At 36.6% G+C, this 22,816-nt stretch overlaps 1 protein-coding gene across 12 annotated transcripts in view; it reads right to left on the bottom strand.

The window, feature by feature from the left end:
• The window catches only part of ALF4 (aberrant root formation protein), a 33,797-nt gene extending 13,430 nt beyond the window's left edge, over positions 1–20,367 (bottom strand). For 11 of the 12 annotated variants that reach the window (XR_016046149.1, XR_016046148.1, XR_016046150.1 and 8 more), the window contains exons 1-7: positions 19,999–20,367; positions 19,741–19,917; positions 18,769–18,918; positions 4,607–4,679; positions 1,074–1,252; positions 908–967; positions 591–744 (exon numbers count right to left, since the gene is read on the bottom strand). Coding sequence is in view for 3 of the 12 variants with exons in the window: in XM_006848752.4 (XP_006848815.3) it covers positions 591–744; positions 908–967; positions 1,074–1,252; positions 4,607–4,679; positions 18,769–18,918; positions 19,741–19,917; positions 19,999–20,250 (1,045 nt within the window). In the remaining 9 variants the exon portion in view is untranslated. Of the gene's footprint in view, positions 1–590; positions 745–907; positions 968–1,073; positions 1,253–4,606; positions 4,680–17,144; positions 17,198–18,768; positions 18,919–19,740; positions 19,918–19,998 lie in introns of all 12 variants that reach the window. The other variant, XM_088854181.1, reaches the window with a different exon arrangement.
• Between the last annotated feature and the right edge of the window lie 2,449 nt (positions 20,368–22,816).

Here is a 22,816-nt window from a genome sequence, read left to right as displayed (position 1 = left end):
TCCACGTATTTTCAAAGTATAAAAATTTTAAAGTGTTTGTCACTTGGACTTGGTTATATACAGTATCAACTATATCGGATCTATAATAGCTTCGTGTTTTGTGCACATTGACATGCCATTGTTTTACTGCATTGTCTTTTATATATCTTGATTAGGGTTAGTGAATAAGTTTTCACACTCTTATGAACTTTCTTCAGAGGTTCTTCTATTTAATAAGTCATTGCTTTATCTTTTGTGAGGATTAAGAACATCGATAATGAAAGGGCTAGGCCAGGTGATAGCCAGACATTACATATTCCTTCGACAGAGCAATTGATGGAGACACCTACTAAGAACAGTCCAAGACCCTGGACAAACAAGCAAAGTCAACTGACCTGGAGGGTGAAGCTGAGTATACTGTCTATTCACAATCATTTGGATGGGGTAGTTTGGACATTTAACTTCTGTCAAGGACTATTTTAGCATTTCAGAAATTTTAACAATGACACCTAAAAAAGTTATTATAAGTCAGAATGTAGGGTACTCATTTGCAAACACATATTCCTGGTCGGTAGAATGATCCAAATACGGAAGGATAAGCTCAAACTTACCATTCAATGTCAAGTTGGCAATTGCATCAAACTCACTTCCAGTTAATAGGCCAAGATATGATAATCTACAAGAAGAAATGATCTCTGACAGTTGTGACACAAAAGGAAATACCCGTGAAAATTCATCTGCAACACTGACCCTGCAAATAATAGCCTGATAGCCAAAACAAAGCAAGATGCAGGTTATTCAAGGGCAATTCTAGGGAATGATGAAAAAGACAAAAGGCTTCCATTAGAAGTTCTTCAAAATGGTGAAACTCAGGAGAAAATCAATGCCACCATCACTAAGCCAAATCCATGTAAGGTAGAATGCCAACCATAAGTTCTAACACACAAGCACCAAGTAAAGCAGTAAGCTGTTCTTTGTTCCATCCCTCCTGTAAAAGACCACCAAAAAAAAAAAGTGAGGGAAAATATATGATAACATTATAACTAACCAAACATAGATGGTAAAGAATTTCCTTCCAAAAGCATGTCACAAACTGAATTTTTGCAAACTTCTTGCACAGAGAACACAATAGACATCGTTCTCTGCATCAAATCTTCCAAAGAATACTTGACTTCATCTCCTAACTTGGAAGTTGCAGACTCCAAAACAGAGAATATTGCAGGCAGTGCTCGTTTTATCTGCTCCAAGTGGCGCCTTTGAATACAACAGAAAACTGCTAGGGAAACATATATAACGAATAATTACTGAATAAAACTAATATAAGGGCCTGGAGACCAAAAGCTAACACAAGCATATATGTGATAAGTACAATACAACAAGGAATTATAAATTTAAATATCGGCACTTGTTTATAAACCTTATGGTTTTTCATTAGAAGGACTATTAAACAAGTCCAACATCGAATCAGAATTTGTAGAGAAGATTTTTATTGTTTACAGACAGGGTTTTATTGCCATAAATGTAGGCAAAGAGTTGCATGCTCCACAGTAAAATACACATTCTTGCTTCCTTGCACTGAAAGACCAATATCAAAAAAACAATTTGATTTCTGCATGGTAACTTGAATCCTAACAAACCCAGATACCACATTTGTGTCAACCATTTTCTTAAAGTATAGTAGCAATTGGTAGAAAGGGATATCGACAAATCTATGCGTCATTTAAATAAATGACTCGTAACCAGTGATAAAAAAGGCGGACTCAGGTAGGGACTCTCTAGGTTCCTAATCCCAAGTCACCTAGTTTGTCTCGGGCAAGTTTGAGTCGGACCAGTGGAACTTTTTTTTATTTATTTATTTATATATATATATATATATATATATATACATACATATTTATCATAATTTTTATATATAACATATATATATATACATACATATTTATCATAATTTTTATATATAACATATACATATATATTTATTTATATATATATACATATTTTTTTTTTATTTATATGTATTTATTTATTTATATATATATTAAAAAAATGGGAAACTCGGGTGGTTCAGAGGTTCTTTAACACCAAATAGCCTGGCTCTCAATCCAATCCAACTCAGATAATCACCAAGTCGGACTGAGAACTTTTCAATCGCTGATAGCAACAATAAAAGAAGATTAATGAACAATTATTTTAGCATTCATAAAGAGTGCAATAGGCAACCCTTGGAGTTGCTATGCTAGGAGGTCACAACTCATTAGTAAGACAAGAACCTCTTGTGGTCCTCTTAAGTCTCGGGAATCATAAGCGATACAATAAATCACCAACAATAGGTTGATCAAAGTGTGTTGTTTAAGCAAAGTGTGTCCGGAGAGGCTGTTATGGTCTCTAGAAGGGCCAGGGTGCTTACATAGCATCCTTCTCTTGGTGCATTAAGAGTGGTTTTGCAGGGCAAGCCTACTGAGAAGTGCATAGTTGGGGTAAGTTATGAGCTTGTAAATTCCCAGAGTATGCCATATGCTTCTCCTATATAGATGTAGCTCACCCTACTCAAAGATCCTAATTAGTATCGATGAATAGTGAGCAAGCTTATACACCTCACGATCACTCAACCAAACATCTCTTATGCAGTTAGCGTGGTCAGCCAAATTTATGCATGCACCACGTAAACCACACCCTGATGCAGCATACAAAATATTAAGATATCTCAAGTCTACACCAGAAAAATGAATATTTTTCTCCAATCAAGGGCATCTTGACGTTGCAGTTTACACTGATGTTGATTGGACTGGTTGCCAAACTGATTGAAGATCCACAACTAGCTATTGTACCTTCATTTTGGGAAACTTGGTTACTTGGAAAAGCAAGAAATAAGATATGATGGCAAGATCAACTGCTGAAGCAAAATACAGGGCAATGGCTCATGGTACATGTGACGTAAACGTGTTCCTTTGGACTTGGGGGTTAGAGTAAGCTTCCCATGACTCTATATTGTGATAATGAAGCAGCCATTCATATCAAGGAAAATCCTATATTTCTTGAAAGGCCTAAACACATTGAAGTAGATTGTCACTTCAACATAGAGAAGGTTGCTTCCAAGATCATTCAGACTCCTCATGTGAAGTCTAAAGATCAACTTGCAGATATCTTCACCAAAGTTGTTGGGCGAGACAGATTACATAATATCACAAGCAAGCTAGGAATGATAGATATATATGCACCAGCTTAAGGGGGAGTGTTGGGAATAAAAGAATTAAGCTTTATTGTATTTGATGGGCAGAACTGTCTTTTATGTTTGTTTAGGACTTTTCTGTCTTATTTCTCTAAGTACGGGCAGCACTGTCCATAGTCTGTAATTAAGTTACAATTTAATATAACTAAGAGGTGTGGAGTCACAATAGAGCACCATGCCACTCTCTCTCTCTCTCTCTCTTTCACACGCCTCTCTCTCTCTCCTCTTTTTCTTTATTTTCTTTCCTCTCTTTCTCTCTTTAGAACGTATCTAACTGTTCTCTTCTCTTCTTTAATTTCAACTATTAATTCCTCTAGGAATTATTCTACTTCAATAATGTTATTTCTTTTGACATATCTCCTTCCAAAGTATCTCCTTCCAAAGTATCATTTCTAGGGCAGAGACGATACCATGCCCTAATAATGTACCTCAGGTTCTGCCCCGTAAAGAACCTATGACCTCCCAATGATCAAAGAAGCATTCAAGCGACATGAAAGTTCAAAGATGCATACCCATATCTGGAAAGAAGTTCATTGTACCAATAAAGCACACTTCGTTCCATATGCACACACAAAATAATAACAATACTAATTGCCCCTCTTCTTCATCATCTTCCTCTTTCTTTGTTATTTGTTGCACCACTTCATGGAAAATGTGACTTCATATGCTAAATGAACTGATTTTTTTTGCCCTTTTATTGTTAGCAATTAAAATACATATGCAAAAAATGAGGTCAATAATCTCAACAGCTAAACCATTATAAAGTTTGTTGCATTACCCCACAAGACGTTTATGCATGAAGTAAACTAATAAACTAATAAGGGTGTGCTTATAAACCCATGTAGTTGCAGCCTAATCACCAATTTTCATTTTCAGGGATCTGAAAGTACCTGCAACCATTCACAATTAAAAATAATAATAATAATAATAATAATAATAATAATAATAATAATAATAATATAATAATAATAATAATAATAATAATAACAATAATAATAAAAGAAATAGACTTCCTAAAAGGCTCCAAAATCCTAGACCTACCGTCCATTGTAATGTATGGTTCAGATCTAATTTTGGGATGGGGGTGGAGATAGAGCAGTTTTAGAGTTCGAAGTGATTTTTTCTTTTTTTCCAGAAGATTGTTTTTGGAGGGGATAAGGATGATTTTGGAGTTTTTTGAGCCCTCACCCATTCAAAGAACTAGAGATTTAGGTGAGGCTACATGTTATCTGGTGCAGCCAGGCTACACGAAAACATTTTCCAATGAATACATCCATAAACTTTGTAAAAAAGAATACTTCACAAACAAAGTGGACTCAAAAGGAAATGATGCATTAAAACACAATGGATTGTCTAAGGAAATTTAGACGCTAGGTTCAAATAACATCAAAAGAGTACCTCTGGAAATCCCACAAAAAAGTGGGAGAAAAAATGCCGGCTCATTGCATTCTTTGTTAAGGGAATCTAGAGCCTGTTCACATTAGTAAGGAAACATCATTGAACTTGCAAAGATAAGCTTCAAGGAAATCAATATATTGATCAACGAGTAGAGGTAAAGAACTCACAGAAAGCAAACAGGACAATGACTACTCATATAGGTCAAAGCATTGAAAATTAAGAAATATAATACAAGGAAACCTCACATAATCAATATTTTAATCAAGATATACGTATGAAGTTTTTATAGACCAGAAGGCACAATTTTTCAATTTATAGAAACAGATATAAAAAGTTAAATGGAAAAAAAAAAACAGCAGCATAAAGTTGAAGTGTGCTGCACCATATACCCTAACAGATATGACTTTTGTCCTTTCATATATGTAAAGGCCAACTCCTTGTCACCCTCAAGAGAACTTTGGTAATTGGCCTTTGTACAATGTATATAAATGGGTTTAATCCATAACAACACATTTTCCTATCCAAGATTCCCCCTATTCACTTTTCTTCGGCAATAGAGACATGGATCCTGGACTTTTACACATAGTTACTAGGATTGCAATTGAGACCAATTCTGGGATCGGATTGAGAGCAAAATATCATGGACGGCTAGAAGATCCTTAGGTAAGGGGATCGAGATCCCAATAGGCTGGTGAGTTCGATAACAATTTCTAGGGATCGAACAATAAGTTCTACCCATCTGAGTTCCATCTGGTTAAAAATCGAGGTCCTTGCATGTAGTTAACTAAATTTTCTAGGTCGAGAGTGCAGTCCATATAATATTATAAATAATTAATGGATGTTTAAAAAATTCAAATTTTTATCAAGGGAAATTTATCAAGTTGCACCCATAGTTTCAACTATTTAATGTTTTACCCACTTCTTTTGTGCAGTTTCAATAAATCCATCCAAGGTTTTACAATCACGTGCTACAAAATGTCAGGAGGGGCATCTTCCTCTTTCACCTCTCCATCAAATCCAAAGTGGTTTCTCACAAACCACTTACTAACAGTGTTTTCTTGTTAAAACATACCCATTGGGTATTCAAACATCCCACCAACAAGAAAACCTAGCAGTGTTCTCCTTCCTCAGCCCCTGCCATTGTGCATCAATCTTGACCTATTCAGCTTGCCATTGTTAGTCATAATTGGTTAGGAGCATATAGATAATTTTGTATTTTACTGTAACTTATCCTTGTATTTTTAGTTTAAGATCAATGTAAAGGACAAATATGTGATTTCTTGATTTTTGTATTGTTATCTACCCTCAATTAATTACGGTCAGAAACATTATAAATATATATCATACAGTGAAGCCCCTCACTCATGAAGGAATTATAGGCTCACGTCACTTTTCTTTTGGTTTCCTCTCCATCCATCTCTTCATGTTCCACAACTTGTCTCTTTTTCTCTGAAGTATTTGAGGCGATAATTTCACATGGTATCAAAGCAAAGTTCAACCATTAATGTGAACCATTGATCAAAGGTATCAAAATCTTTCTTTTATCTCTTTCTTTGTCAGTCATTATTTAGATTGATCATGTTAGTCAATATTGGCATGAAACCCTAGATATATCCCCTTGACTTGGATAATAGCTCTCTCTTAACCCTAAACAATTTCCTCTCTCTAAATCTCTTCTTTACCCTAAATTATTTACCTTAAATCTCTTCTTCACATTAAATCTCTTATGTTCCTTTGGTGTGAAATCTTAGGTGTAAAACCCTAGAACTCTCAACCCTCAATCTCTTCTCTCTAAATCTCTTCTTACCCTAAATTCTATATTTTGATGTGAACAGTAAACCACAGTTATTGTTCATGCTTGAACAGAACTCCTTTTCATTTTTTTTTAAAAAACTTATTTCCACTATTGTCTACTCATTTGATCCCAGAGAATATTCTAGCCCCCCTCCATATTCCTTTCCCCAAGTTTACCATCAAACTTTTTTCTTCGAACTTCATTGTATTGAAGTTATAATTCCTTTCGTCAAAGTATACGATTGAGGGTCACATTGATGGATTGTGCAAGGCACCACCGTAGTTCATCACCAAAGAGGAAGTGAGTACAGAAGGAAAGATAGAAAAAGTTTAAAGCCTTAACCCTGAATATGATGATTCGCTTGTCAAGGATCAACAACTAATTGGGTGGATTAATTCTACATTGTCAGAAGATATATTGGAACAAGTACCTGATATAGACACTGCTAAAGAATCCCTGGTAGGAATTACAAAACTCATATACCCAGCAATCGCAGGCTAGTCTAATGCACTTGAGACAAGAACTTTTAAGTTGCAAAAAGAAGATAAATCCATAACCAACTAATAGCCAAAATCAAAGGAATATGTAATCAGCTGGCTATGATTCAGAATCTCATTAGTGATACTAACGAAGTATACATTTCTTTGAAGGGTCTTGGAGATCAATATGAGACTTTTGTTACTAGTGTTACCTCTAGACCACCATATCCCACTTTTGGGTTATGTCCTTTACCTCTTCAACATGAAACTATGTTACCTAATAAAAGGACAACACAACAACCAAGTGTGGATTCTTACGATGTTTTGTTTATCAAAAAAGTATTCATCTCCTTGGAATGGTTTTTGTGGAGGTACAGGTAGAGGAAGAAATAATTGAGGGCATGGCCATCATGGTTGAGGTGGGTTTTATGGAAATTTCACTGGGCATGGCATCCTACCTCCACCTAACAATAATAATGGGCGTTCCATTCATGGGAATAGTTGTATAATGTACCATATAGGTGGAAGGCGTAACCATTCGACTGTTGACTGTTATTAGTAAATATGATGGAAACCCAGGACCACGATACGTGGCGCAGACCTAGTAGCTTGGAGCTAGGGTTTAGCAAAGAAAAAGATAAGGAAGATCCAAAATTAGAAAAAGGTTCAAAAACCAAAGCTAAAAGAAGCAGCACTTGTTGTCTAGGTTTTGGAATAACAGTCCATAATGTGATCCTTCATTATGCTTGACTACAGATCTTATATATAAAAATTATAATGAGTCTTAATCTTGGCCATCCAACTAATCTAATCATGGTCATTCATTATAAAAAACTTTAAGTGAATAAAATAGATGCAAAAGACTCTAGAAATTACTACTTATGCCCCTAAGTGAATAAAAGACAAAAAATAAAAATAAATAAATAAAAGGATAGAATCAATGCCTAATTTGCCTTTTCGTAGGCTCCCCTGTAAACTTTAAGGTTATCTCTCTAGTCTAAATACTCGAAAGCAGCATTCTAGGCTGCATCAGTCCCCCATTCCTCAAAAGAATTTGTCCTTGAATTCAGCGGCTTGTCATCTAAGGTATCACCATGATATGGAATGAGATGTTTGATATTAAAAGCATCATATGCATGAATATAGCTTGATAGCTTTAACTAATAGGCATTGTCATTGATCTTCTTCAAAATTGCGAACAATCCTACCATGACGAGACTTGAGATCAAGATGTGTCATTTTATCGCATTTCCCATAGACATTGGATTAACCACATTTTGGGCCCATTACGAAATGCCAATATTTGTCATGCATGAGCACAACGCACTTGGTCCTGAACACATCAGAGAAAACTCTACCATGAATTTTGAAACGGCTGAAAATTAATGATGTATTACCCCTGTGACTTCCTTCAATTCGCACATAGTAATTAAATATAATAGTTATCCACGCAAAACAAAATAATGGTTGAAGTTAAACACTAACATCAGGAATCACATAAGCACCCATTCAATGGCTACCTTCTATATCGAACTCAATAGCAAAAAGCTCATAGGAAAAAATCAAAAAACCATTGGGGAACACCTCACATGATACTCCATATTCAGGTAAAACTCCAAGAAGAAGAGCATAGTCATCATTACCTCTGTCAACACCATTCTCCTTACTACTTTCTATGGGGAGTAAGAAACCTGTTATCTCCAATATTTTGGGAACAACTCCTTGATCATCAAAAATAGGAGCATCCACAAATTCCTCTCCAATGGTAGGATCTTCTTCTTGATCCTTTCTACGGTTGGATCATCATTGAACTATGATCACATGCTTCTTTCTCAACACCCAAATTTTACTCTAGGTACTTGTCAAAGACTAGCAGTGAGTCCACAACATGCTGATTTTGAGATCCATTTAGTGAGAACAAAGTTTCCCCATGGTTGTCCTAGGATAGATTTCCATAACATTCAAGGATCTCAACCTTGAACCATGTTTCCCACCTCCTACCATCCCTATCCGTATGTTCAACTACCTCTCCTTGGAGCTTGATCAGGGAAGGGATTTATGGATTCCTCATCTGCCTTGATCTCATCCTCTTGAGGTAGGGCTTCCATCTATACCAAACGCAGAGCTAGGGTTTCGACTAATCTCCATAGCTCTGCAATCTCTTCTAGCGAACTGGCATCAAATGCTACTATGGTTATTGCTTTTCCTCATTTTACTCTATGTGGAGACATGGTTGTTGATCTAAGGCACAAAAATTGATGCTGCAGTAATGTGCTACAGTTCCATGCTACAGTACCATCCTTGTCATCCTGGCACAAACCTAGTAGCTTGGAGCTAGGGTTTAGCAATGAAGAAGATAACAAAGATCGAAAATGAGAGAAAGATTCAAAAAACTAGAGATAAAAAAGGAACATTTGCAACTCTAGGGTTTTGAATAAAAATCCATTACATGATCCTTCATTATGCTTGAGCACATATCCATTATAAGAAAACCCTAAATGAGAACTAATCCTAGCCATCCAACTAAGCTAATCATCACCATTAATTATCAAAGGCTTTAAGTAAATAAAAAAAATAAAGCCTCTACAAATTACTACTTATGCCCTTTAGCAAATAAAAATACTCAAGAAATAAATAAAAGACATAAAATGATAGACTCAATAACTAATTTACCCTTTTGTGGCTCCTCTTATAAACTTTAAGCTTATCTTTCTTGTCTAGACACTCGAGAGCAGTATTCTAGGCTGCATCAATACAAAAGCAACTAGTATGTTGCTTTAAATATATGTTCATAAGACCGTGAGTAATGAAAGTGGAATTCATAAATTGGAACACAACTGGCTGCATTAAATACATCTATGGAGAATCTCGAAATTACATCTCCATCTGAAGCTGAATGGATTGTTTATAGTAGAACAATCAACCATTTGACAAGAAATTCAGGTATGTTCTCTTCCCTAGTCCCTTTCTTAGGTAATGGAAGAATTATTATTGGAGATAGGTCCTCTCGCCACATTATTCATGTTGGGAATGTCAACATCAGTCTTCCAAAGGTCCCAAACATCTCAAAATTGTTTTCCTTGTCCCTAATTTCAAACATAATCCTATTTCCGCGTCATAGTTGGCCAAAGAAAATCATGTCGCTCTTTGTATTTACTCCCAATTGTATTTACTTCCATGTTTTGCTAGTGGTTCATGGTGTGAAGAGTTGTACTTAGTTGATGACGAGTCCGAACAAGTTCTAAACTCTGGTTGTGTCTTGTCATGTTAATAAGGATACCAATGTGTGGCATCAATGATGGCCATGGTAGCATGACGTCTTTAAATAAGTTGTATAAATAAAGACTTGCTTCCTCCAATATTGATTGTCCTAGTAAATAAAGACTTGCTTCCTCCAATATTGATCATCAAGAAACTACATCACGGATTGTCATAGTCAATAAATGAGGTCGTCTTCTCTCTTTCCAGTTCCTTGAATTTTCTTTCCCAATAAAGTTTACGTGTTCATATGGCACCAACAACTTGCCCATTGTAGGAGAGTCCCTCTTGTCAATATAAAAAAATTCTATTTGATTTCATGTAATTCAAATAATAAAAGGAGTCAATATTTGTTCAAGCTGCCAGCTCGCCAAACATTGTGAGGTTCCTTTCAATGTTAATAATAAAAGAGCCAATTTTCCTTTAGAAATAATACCTTCTGATGTTTGGAGTACTTTCACTTGGAATCTAAATCTCATTCCAAATAGTTACAGTAAATTCACTTGAATCGTCTTTTTAAAGAAAAAATTCAATGTTTTTAGTGTCTTTGTTCAATTTCACTCCTCTGTTTAGACATATTTCAAATCATTGCAAAGTGACGAAGGAGTGGAGTAGTACTGATAAATTCAGAGACTTCCTTTCCAATAATAGAATTGAGGAAGAGCTTTCTTATCCTAATACACCACAACAAAATGTGCAGAGGAAAGAAAGCATAGAGATATAAAGAGGCAACCCAATCTATGATGCATGCCAGTAGGGTTCCCAAATCTATGTGAAGTGAGCAGTCCACACTGCAGTACATGTAATTAACTGGTTGCCTACCATGAATGCTAGTAGAAAGTCGTCATACTTTATTCTTCATGGATGACACCTGGATTATAGCATGCTACAAATTTTTGAATGCTATTGTTATGTTCATGTGGATGGAAGTCCAAAAGGGATAAATTGATGCCAAAAGCTAAAATATGTGTATTCATCCGCTATAGTGATATGCACAAAGTATATCATTGTTATTGCCCAAGAACCAATAAATTTTGATTTCGCAATATGTGAACTTTGATGAAAACCGAATGTCTTATCCTCATAAACATCCAAAAATGGAAGGACCCATTCAGATTGCTGTCCAAGAACCTAAACTGATCCCTCATGCACTATTGCCAATGAATGTGATTTACATGATGAACCAGTAGATAGTAGAAGTTACTCATCCGAAGAAGATCAAAGTAGAGCACATAATGCATGACGAAGAGTTGATAGTCTATCAAAGCAGAAAGAAAAGGGAGCAGCCCATGGAAGACATCCCACGTATGAAAATTGTGTATCACAAAATACATATCAATGAGGAAGAGCCTAGACATCCCTTAGCACACAAGAACGATCAAATCAAAAATGTACCTCATAGTCCTTAGATGTTGGGGATCCTATTCAACCCAGGAGATCAGATTGCACATAGCATCCAATAGAAAGATGGATAAGTTATGACGCCCCGTACTATAAAACATCAAGGTTTCTTGATAGAAATTATGCAAGAGCATGAGCATGAGCATGATTTATATGAAGTAGCAAAGAAGAATTTAACATGGATAGAGGCAATGAATGAGAATATTCAATCACTATATAAATGTAGAACATGGGCAATAGTCCTTGTTCCGTGTATATGGCGTTTCAAGGCCTTGATCCTCTTGGTATACCTCATTTATACAGTGGATTTCTGGCACCAGTGGGAGAGTAGGACCCAAAAGGTACCTAGTTTTGGATGACTCACCACGCCTAGGCAGTCTAGGACCTGGCAGAGTGAGTAGCTCAAAGTCATGGAAAAACTATGCCCACGAGATCAGGCGTAAGGCCCATACAAGTACCAAGAGGGTTTGGGGTTATCCCTTAGTCATTGGTTAGAGATATCGTCGTGGTTTAGCCATAGAGTAGAATGCAACCTTTATGAGAGGAGGCTAGCCTATGAGGACGACGGCTAAAGCCTCGACCAACACTTTCGCACGGCATGTGCATATGATAGCGGCAATTTGGGAAGCTTCCTTCCAAGGGGAAGGTGCCAGAAGGAGGTGCACATGTGCATATGAGAGGAACCCCCGCACTCATGGTGCTTCACTTGTCCTCGGAGGTGGACCTTGAATCCGTTTCTAAATTCTAGAATCCCTTCACCAATTGGCCGGCCTGATGAACCGAGCATGAGCCCCTCATAAGATAGTGGGTCATGAGTTCGTTGGGTCGATTTGAGAAAGTAAACACAGGTTTCAAGATAAGCCAAGTTAAATTGAGTTTCGGAGCCCGTAGGTGCCTTATTTCTCTTTAGGATTTTTCTCAACCTCCAAACCTTTTGAGAATGATAAAGTAAACTCAAAAATAACTTTCGGGATTCCTAGAAATTTTAATTTGATTTTTTTGGGCTCAAATTGGCCCAATTGTTTCAACTTATTTCAAATAAGGACAATACGGCAGACATGTGGGTCAAGTGGCCATTAGGCGACATGTGCGCCCAAAGATAGCCAAACCATGGGACCCACAAGGCCCCCCATGTGGTGCTGACATCAGCATGACATCAACACCTTGGGCGATCCACTACTTTTAGTCCTTGTTTGGTTATGCACATATTGGAGATATGTGTGTTTCATTTTAAAGTAGTATAGGGAACCACTTTGCACATGTGAAGAAAAGACACTTCTTCTAAAAGGGGGCCTTTTTTTATATCAAGCCAATGACTTAAGTCATTCCTATATTTGGCCCCCATAGTGACACTTTACAAATGAGTGACACAAGGATATTTCCCATTGGTTATGTGTGTGGGCCATGTGATTTACTTGAAGGAAGAGAGAGAATGCACTCTAACCCATTTTTCACAAAACCACATAATAACCAAGTTTGGAAATGAGTAAATGTGGGGCAGCCCCCACCCTTGGAGTCTCTCTCTCTCATGGATTAATGAAAATATCAAGAGGCTAACCTTGGTCATTGGATTAATATGGATTAACCTAGACTTAATCAAGACTAGATACATTGAAGAGAAATTAAGGCTTCATTGGCTAGGGGATAAAGGTGTTTAAATCCCATCCTTTGATCTATGATAGCTAGATAAGGATGGATGGCTCAGAATGAGGCCTTTCTCACTCCATAGATCTCCTAGATCAAGGGCTCCCATTGCATCTCCCAAAGAGAACCTTCTATACACTCGCCTAACCCTAAATTCTCTTATAAATTGGGGTCCTTACCCCCGCATTTCTCATCCTTCCTAATGCAATGTTATTCTGCCTTCTTTTTTTTCTGAGAAAGGTTAACTTTTATTGTGCCAAATTTACAATGAGAGACCCCTAAGTATGCGGCGCACTCACCCTTAGAGAGATACTGAGCCTTGGTGTACACTATGGTGTGTATTCGTGACATAGCTTACAATCAAAACAATATGTTCATATGAACAAACAATGCATGTGCTCCACACCATTTGCCATTGATTTTGTCATCAAAACTCCCATATGCTGCTCTAAGCCCACCTTAAAGTCCATTTACAGCTAGGTATTGATCTCCTCTTAACCTTCATTTGTTAATTTCCCAAGGCCTTGCTTGAACCCCCTCATACCACACCATACTACACATGTTGATCACATATTTGAATACATTTCCACACACCACAACTAAGGATCTCTACAACACATCCAACACACTAAATCAGTTCCCTCTTGTGTCTTAAGGAGTTTTGGGTTGGTTGGCTTCACCCTTGTACCTGCTCTGTCAAGGACGGGCATTGAGCATGAGGAGTATGAAGTCCTGCGGAGGTGACCCCATGCCTCCTTAAGGTAAGATCAGCTTCCTATTGTCCATGATCCTTGGTTTACATTCTACTTAAATTTTTTCTTAGAGGAATTATTTGACTCTATTGAAATAATAAATAAAGTATTACATTCAAAAAATGGCTGCCATAGGCTGGGAGCTATGTACAAGAACAGTGTCGAAGTACCCCCCAAAATCCGTTATGTGCACTAACCAAGATAGGCCTTCGAGGACCCTTACAAGTAAATATAGTTGGTATCACAGCACCCCTCAAAATGTACCAAACGTGAGATCAAAATTAGGTCATAAAGGACCAGTACAAGCATTATATACAACAACTAAAATGAGAAGGACTCAAACTCCATTGCACTTTGAGTTATAATCGCAAGAGACAGCTTTTGTTTAAGTTTATGTAAGTCTCAAAGAGTTGGATGTAATTGTTGCACAAGGTTATGTGGCTGAAATTTTGACCGAGTATAAATTGTCATGTATTCAAGTTATCTCTTGGTGTTATTTCAATTGAGTTGAGGCCATAATGAGGTGAATTTGATGTATTTTTCAAATCTTGTAATTGAGTTTTAAGTGCGTGTAACAGCCCATATCAGCTGCAAATTTGTTTATGAATGTGTACGTAATATGTGCATTCATGTGTCTTGAGTGAAATGTTTAAGTATTTGTGTACATTAAGACCGGCGTTACACCGAACAGTCCCAAGACCCAAAGAAAGATTCTTGTAGGGTCCAAATGCATGTATGAAACAAAGTGTAACGTAGATGGTTCAATTATGTGGTTCAAAGCGAGGCCAGTTGCAAAAGGATATAATCAAGAATATGGACTAGATTATGATGAACCATTTAGTCATATTGTGAAAATGGGTATGTTCTCTTGCACATCAAGAATGCATTTTGAAATAGGGATCTAGAAGAAGAACTATATATGGAGTGGTTAATGGGATATATAGTTACTAGTGTTCATGGGTCGAACCAGGTCAGGTCACCCGTACGCGACCCAACTGTCTCCTAGCTGGTCCCAGACCCAAGCTTGACCCATGTCGAGTCCAGGGATTTGATAAAAGAAAAAAAAAATTACTTTCATTTATAAATACTTTTTAATACATAAACAATGTTGCATGCTTTCGTATATATTACAGGAAAATATTGGGTCGGCTGATCGGGTCAACCTTGACCTAGACCCAACCCACCCCATAGGGTCTACGATAGACTTAGACCCTAACCAAGGTCGACCCACCTGGAACAATACTTGGATCCACACCCAGACTCGTATTGGGTCGGTGGATCGACCAGACCCAATTGCCAACCATATAGATAGAGTGCAAGAGACCCAAAACTCATGGTGTGCAAATTAAACTGGGCGATATATGGGTTAAAGCAAGTACCACAAGCTTGGTTTAACAACTTTTGTAAGGCATTAAGGAGATAGGCATTCAGAGAAATCAATGGAACCACTCCTTGTTTATTCAGCATGATGGAAGAGATATGACCACTCTATTAATTTATATAGAGATGATATTATACTCTTGGGAAACTAAATGAAAAAGCTGAATCACATGGAAGAAGTCCTCTCTACTGCACTTCAAATGAATGATCTAGGGAAGATAAAACGTTTCCAGGCACATAAGTTGAAAGAAAGAAAGACAAGATGATACTTAGGCAGCACAACCAGCCCCTTCACCTGCTGTGTTTTGAACAGGAGTTTAAGAGATTATAAAAGTTTTGGTGAATTTATTTTAAATCTAGTAGAATACAGAGGTACAGGTGGTGCGTTACAGTATCTAACCTTTGCAAGACCCAACATATTCTATGCATAAGCCAATAAATACATAATCCAAGAAGAGATCATTCAGAGAAGATATTGAGGTCATAAAGGCACTACAAATGATGAGATAATTTACTTCAAAAATAATCGTAAGGATATGAATCCTGTAAGAGTGTAACCTTTTCAGATGCAGACTGGGTTGGGGACTCAAGTACCAGGAGATTAGTCAAAGGTTGTTGTGCATTTATGAGTAGCAACTTGGCATCCTGGTGTACCAAGAAGCAAGGGATAGTGGCAAGATCATAGAAGATGAACATATGCAACGGAAGCAATCACCTCTGAAATTGCATGGATAAGGAGACATGATATGGTTCTTGATCCTAAATTGTGCATTAGTGTCATACACTATGACAATTAAAGTGCGATAGCAGTACAGCCAATTCATTAAAACCAGTGCTTCATGGAAAGAACAAATAAATTCAGATAGATCAACGCTTTGTGAGTTAGAAAATTGAAGACAAAGCATAGTTGCAAAGTTTGTCGGGACCAATGAAAAAATGGCGTGCATTTTTACAGAAGGGCTGACCAAGCAAAAATATAGACTTCAAAATGGCATGCCATCCTTGAGTGTTGCCAATGTACAGCTTGAGGAGTTGTAGTAAGGATATGGCATGCAAAGATAGACTTGTAAATAAGATATTTATGTTGGTCCTATTCATTTTGTACTCGTATCTAATATTTGTAATTGCCATTGGCATATTTGTATTGTTAACAATATATATTGTTGACAATCTATATAAGATAATAAGGACGTCCAAGTGCACTATGATTAGACTTGGATGATACGCTGCAGATTAAGCTGGTCTCCTTCTCTACTCATGCATAACCTTTATCTCCTTCTTTCTTTCAGATGCTACTACTCATGGATAACGAATTGATCGTTTAATTGAACTATCATCAATACAAATATATTCATGCTTGCAGTCAACTAGTCAGTTTGTTCAGTTGCGCAGGATAAATATTCGGCAACAGACCATCAATCATTGAATATATCCTATCAACTCCTAGATGGAGGTTATTTTGATTTGTTTAACAAAACTTCAGTTCATTTATGTTGACTTAGATTGGACATGTTGTCTCCTACTACACACATAGTATTCTAAGAAATTCAATGTTTGTAAAAGACTCCCTTCTTCTTGGACAATAGGAAGCAAGGGGTAGTTCCATATCTAGTTCTACGATAAGTATAGGGTTACGTCTTTTGCCACTGGTGAGCTTATCTGGTTAAGTCCTACAACATACTTGACATTACATCCCCGATACCTTATCGCGGAGATCATCTCACTGCAATAAAAATTGGATCAGAAATCGATTATTCCATGATGGAACAAAATACATCAAAATAAAAAGTCTTTTTATTCAATAAAAGCTTATTTGATATCACACTCACCTGGTCCTTCATCAGAACAGGTTGCAGATTTGTCCAAGCTGCCAAGGCCTGATCTGGATGAGGCATCAAACCATATTCGGAGCTGATTAGGGTGACAACCCATTTAGGTTTAAAATGAAACTTCTGGGTACCATTTCATTATTAAAGTTGGGGTGTGTCTACCCATAAATTCTGCTGCTTTGTGGGTTGAATGAAAGCTGAAAATACCAGTTTTCATCCAACTTATGAATCAACAGCTTTAGGTGGAAGGCCGATTACATGTTGACCAAACTCCAAGGCAGCATCCAAAAATTGGATCAAACATAAGTTGAAGTGAGCAAATTTTTACTTATATGATAGATGTTCCAGTTTGAGGGAGCCCATACCTCTTTGTCTTAGTTATGGACGACTTAACTAGGTACCTACAAGATGAGATACGATGGTGTATGTTGTTCGCGGACGACATAATTTTGATCAATGAGACCCAAAGAGCCGTCAATAGAAAATAAGAACTTTGGAGGAATGTTATAGAATCTAAAGGTTTTAAAATTAGTCGAACTAAGATAAAGTAATGAAATGCAAGTTTAGTAATAATACGAGTAGAAACGCAGAAGTAGTTAAGATTGACGGTCAAGAAATACCAAAAAGGGCGTATTTTCAATATCTTGAGTCGATAATCCACGGAAATGAAGAGATTGAGGAAGATGTCGCACATAGAATTAGAGTTGCGTGGCGAAGTGGAGATATGCAACCGGAGTTTTATGTGATACCCACATACTAATGAAGCTGAAGGGGAAGTTCTATAGTACGACTGTGAGACCTGCTTTGTTTTATGGGGCGGAATATTTGGCAATCAAAAATAACGTACCTATATTATAAGTGTAGATGAGATGAGGATGTTGAGATGGATGAGTGGCAAGACAAGAAGGGATAGACTTAGATATGAATATATTTGGGAGAACTTAGGTGTGGCTCTAATAGGCAATAAAATGAGAAAAAGTAAACTTAGTAGGCTGGCCATGTGAGCAAACCCAGTACAGCATCTACTAGGAGGTGCGAGTTAGTTCAAGCGGAATGCTCAAAGAGTAAGGGATGGGCCCAAAAGGATATGGTTAGAAGTATTGAGTAAAGATATGGGGATCTATGGCCTCATTGAGGATATAGCCCTTGACAAGAAGAATGGCGGACCAAGATTCATGTAGCCTACCCCAAATAGTTGGAAAAAGGCTCTGATGTTGATGATGACATATTATGGGTTATGCAAGTGTATTATTTTTATTGATGTACAAATAAGATATTTCTGTCGTCATACTGTTGTAACTTTGTACTGTAAGAATTGTCTTTGTCTTCATATTTATTTGAAAATGTTATCCTCTTAGTCCAACATACATAGGGGTCTGAATATCAAAATCACAATACAAACTAGCATTTGTGTTACCAAATGATAAGGTGTGACCATCTATTGAGAAATTGCTAACTATATGAGAATAAGTTCTTCAAAGTACAATCGTCAGTAATGTCAGAACAAACAAAAATTTCAGAAATCTCACAATAGATATGAAGTCAAAAAAAGCCAACGAGTCCAACTTCCACGTGAATTCCACTGCCTAAATAGAAAAAAGCTATTTCCAATTACTAACAATACCTCACATAGAATGGAAAGCATGTCCCTTGGGTTACAAGCCATGCAAAGGTAATCAGTTATATGTTCCGCAACCTCTAAGCATTTCTCAGAAATACCAGCAAACTTGGCAACTGCCTTTGGCAGCTCTAAAGAAAGAGCATCCACAAGAATCTGAAAAAGTAATCAAGAAACAAGTCTCATTCGACATATGAAACAGAACTGTGGGAGAGAATAATAAGCATCCACTATCATTTTAAAAATCAGTATAATACTTATTGAATCAACAGATGAAACAGGGCATCAAAGAGAACAATAAGCATCCATAATCATTCAGAAAACCATAATAATACAATTTCACTAAATCAATAAACGACGGCCACCAAAGAGAACAATAAATATTCATTATGATCTGAGAAGACAACCTCATTAAATAAATGTATGAACCACGATCATGAAACAAGCATCCATTATCACCTCGAAAAACAATTACAGTACACATTCCATTAAATCAACAGTTGAACCAGGACAATGAAAGAGAATAATAAGCATCCAATATTATCCCAAAAAGCAATCACAATAAAATTTTTAACTAATCAGCAGGTTAACCATCCCAATGAAAGAGAATAATAAGCATCCATTATCATCTGCATTAACAACTATAGTGTAATATAAGTCTCATTAAACCTACGGATGACATGAAAGAAATTACCACCCACTATTATCTGCAAACAAGCGATAACGATAAAAGTCACATCAAATGAGCACATGGAACAAGACCATGGAAGGGAACATTATGCATCGAATATTATCTAACAAAGCAATTATAATTAAAGTCCCACAAAATGAACAAAGGAAATAGAAACAATGAGAGAATAACAAACCTCCACCATCACCAGAAAAAAAAAAAAAAAAACTTCCAATACAAGTCTCATTGTATCTATGGACCACGAAAATTGAAGAAAACAATGGCAGTGACAGTAAAGTGGAACCAACCTGGTTTGAATATGGAGGAGAGAGAATTCGATAAGTAAAATCGAGACACTCATAAGCGCGGTCCTTTAGCGAAAGGTTCTCTGGATTAGCAATGGCAGCTTCAGAGACGCCTTCAAGCAAATTGACAAAGACATCGATGGCCTTCTCACATTGCAGAGAGTCATAACTCACCAGAGCCTGTTTATAAACAATTTAGTTTCACAGTAGATTTGAAGGTGGAATGGAAACCCTGGAATTTCTGGGAGCCAAGTGCCAAACCTTAGAGCAAAGAGACGCTGCTTCTTCTAAGCGAGCGACGACTTCTTCGTCGAAATTGGGAGGAGCAGTGTCACTTGACGACGCTTCAGGATCTTCCATGGATGACTCTTCCTGTTTGCTTGCTCGAGGCTCAATCTCTCTCATCTGTGCGGAAGAAGTTTCGAGGTTCCTGTAGATGATTGAAGTTCCTCCAAGCGCGAAGGGCATCGAGAGAGAGAGAGGATTGGGAGGGTTCAAATCAGAGAGAGACATGGGCAAAGATCAAAGTATTTTTATGCGGAAAAACTCCATGTACCAATTTGTGGTGTGGGACTTCATTATTCGCATACTCATGAGGAAGTTTTTTGAGGTTAAAAAAACATTCTTTTTTATGCATGTCAAATATGTTAGTATCACACTATTATCTCAATTACTGTTTTTACTTACTTTTACCCGGCCAATAAGTTAAGGGTGCAGTTTGCATAAGGATGCATATGCACCTTCAAATTTGATCATGGTATATAATTTTGATGTAAAATGTTATTAGGATTATCTCAAAATCTATTTTTATATTTAATTATAAAATTTTAAATTTTAAAAATGATTAAAATCAAATAGATCTATAAACATATGACAATCTTGAAAATGGATGGTGTAGATAATATGTTGTAAAATACACAATATTTTTGAGACTTAAAATCTTTTTATTTTTCATAGTCATATGTTTTGATGGCGAGATAATCAATCAAAGGGTTTTTCAACATTAAAACTACCTTTTTTGATAAATTTTTAGGGGCATCCTTAGATAAACTTTTTCCATAAGTTAATATTTAAATACTGAACTACCCCTTTCAATATTCCCTTCTTTACTCAATAAAACTCTCTCACTCTACGCCTGATAGCAGTCTCTCTCTCCCCCTTACCTATATTTTTGTCACTTCCCTCTGTCCAATCTCAAGCATTCCCACTCCATCCCAATCTTTCCATGCCATGAGACAGTAAGATAGGAGTCGCCCTAGACTACTCAGCAGCATTTATCCTGGGCGGGAAAAGTTGCTTTGCTATGGTTTTATTGTGGCTACCAACAGATCCACTGCTGCCCAAGCCATCCACTACCATAGCCAACTTCACCTTTGCTTAGCAACTTAAGCATCCACCGCCACCACGCAGTCGAGGAGCAGTAGCAGCCTCTACCACTTCCCTGTTGTAGCTGCCATCGCCACTAGAGAGGAAGCATCCACCTTGTTGCATGTTGTAGCTGCCACCGCCACTAGAGAGGAAGCATCCACCTTGTTGCATGTTGTAGCTGCCACCGCCACTAGAGAGGAAGCATCCACCTAGTTGCAGTTGTTGTTTCTGCTGATTTTGCATCTATTAAACCCATTGAAAGTCATTTGAACTCCATTGAAAAGGAGTTCTATTCTTGTAAGGCAAGTTCATTCTTGCAAATGATCCATTTTTACATACTCTAAGGTTTTATTTTTGGTAAGATATCTTAGTACCCCCCATTTTTAAGTTTTATATCTCAATAGACAAAGGTTTCAAAACTGGTCATAAAAATTGTAAGTTTTATATTTTTTAACCCCTAACTTTATGCCCTTTAAATTTATTTTTTTGCTCCAAACAAATATAAAAAAAACATATGTTTTCTAAACACCATCATTTATCGCTCTTCACATAATTTTTCCCTAAATCTCTCTCTCTCTACCTATTTTCCCACTCTCTCCCCCCGTGTCTCTCTCTCTTCCCCATTAGAGAGACAAAGAAGGTGAATGTTAGATAAAGAGAAATTTGTAGGGAATATATCATGTAAAAAAATGAAGGGTTTAGCATGAGCATGTTTTTTTTATATTTGTTATGGCTAAAAAAATAATTATAAGTGGATAAAGTTAGTTACAGGGTTAGGAGATATATTTTGAATATTTGGGTCTATTGATATATGAAAACCAAAAAATAAAAGGTACGATGATATTTCCCCTTTATTTTTTTATTTTTTTCTTGAAGACATTTGAAACCCTATTTCTTTCAAAGGCATTCTCGCATATTTTAATATATGTGAAATGCAAGTTTAATGGACGCTAATATCTTTTATTTTTTTCTTTTATGTTGCAGCAGTGTTATCAAATTTAATTCGCTTAGGCCAAAGAGGCCGAAGCTTTTGGATTTTAAGCCTAGACCGAAGCGAAGTGAAGCCTGGTGTTGTGCTTCTGTCAGATTCGGGCAGCTTTGGTCAGATTTGGATCTGCTTAGAAATATCTATATAAAAGATTTTCTTTGAAGTGTTTATTTTTAATTTTTTCACTATTTTTATATATTTTATATATAAATATCTAATTTATTTATATTAAATTAAAAAAAGTCTGAATTCTTCCTGTGAATCGGCCGAAGCACCAAATCCTTTATTTTTCGCACCAAACCGAAAAAGACTCTGAAGCGAATATGACAACATTGGTTATTAGGAGTTAGTTTTGCCAATTATAATAACGAATAATTTATGAATCATTATGCCAAATTAATATCTTCTAAGCCTAAGAAATTTAAATTGAGTGGTCAAAGCACTATTCAAGCAATAAAAATAAAAAGATTAGTAATGCATTTCCTATATTTCCTCCAGCTGTAGCCAAACAATAGCAATGTATTTTTAAGATTGCATCCAGATGCTACCCAAACAAGAACAATCTATTTTCAAGTAATTTTTTTTGCCAGTAATGTATTACGACAGTAATGTATTTCACAGGCAATACATTTTTAGGTACCTAAACGACCCCTCAGATATTGTTGTGCCTTAGTAGTTTTGTTTGATCTTGCTTTGAAGTAGGGTTTCTCACCTTAGTTTTCG

This window comes from Amborella trichopoda, chromosome 12 (assembly GCF_054954075.1).
Source record: "Amborella trichopoda isolate Santa Cruz 75 chromosome 12, AtrichopodaSantaCruz75HAP2 v2.0, whole genome shotgun sequence".
Taxonomy (NCBI): Eukaryota; Viridiplantae; Streptophyta; class Magnoliopsida; order Amborellales; family Amborellaceae; genus Amborella; species Amborella trichopoda.
Note: the sequence above shows the minus strand (reverse complement) of the source record. Positions and strands in the feature narration are given on the sequence as shown.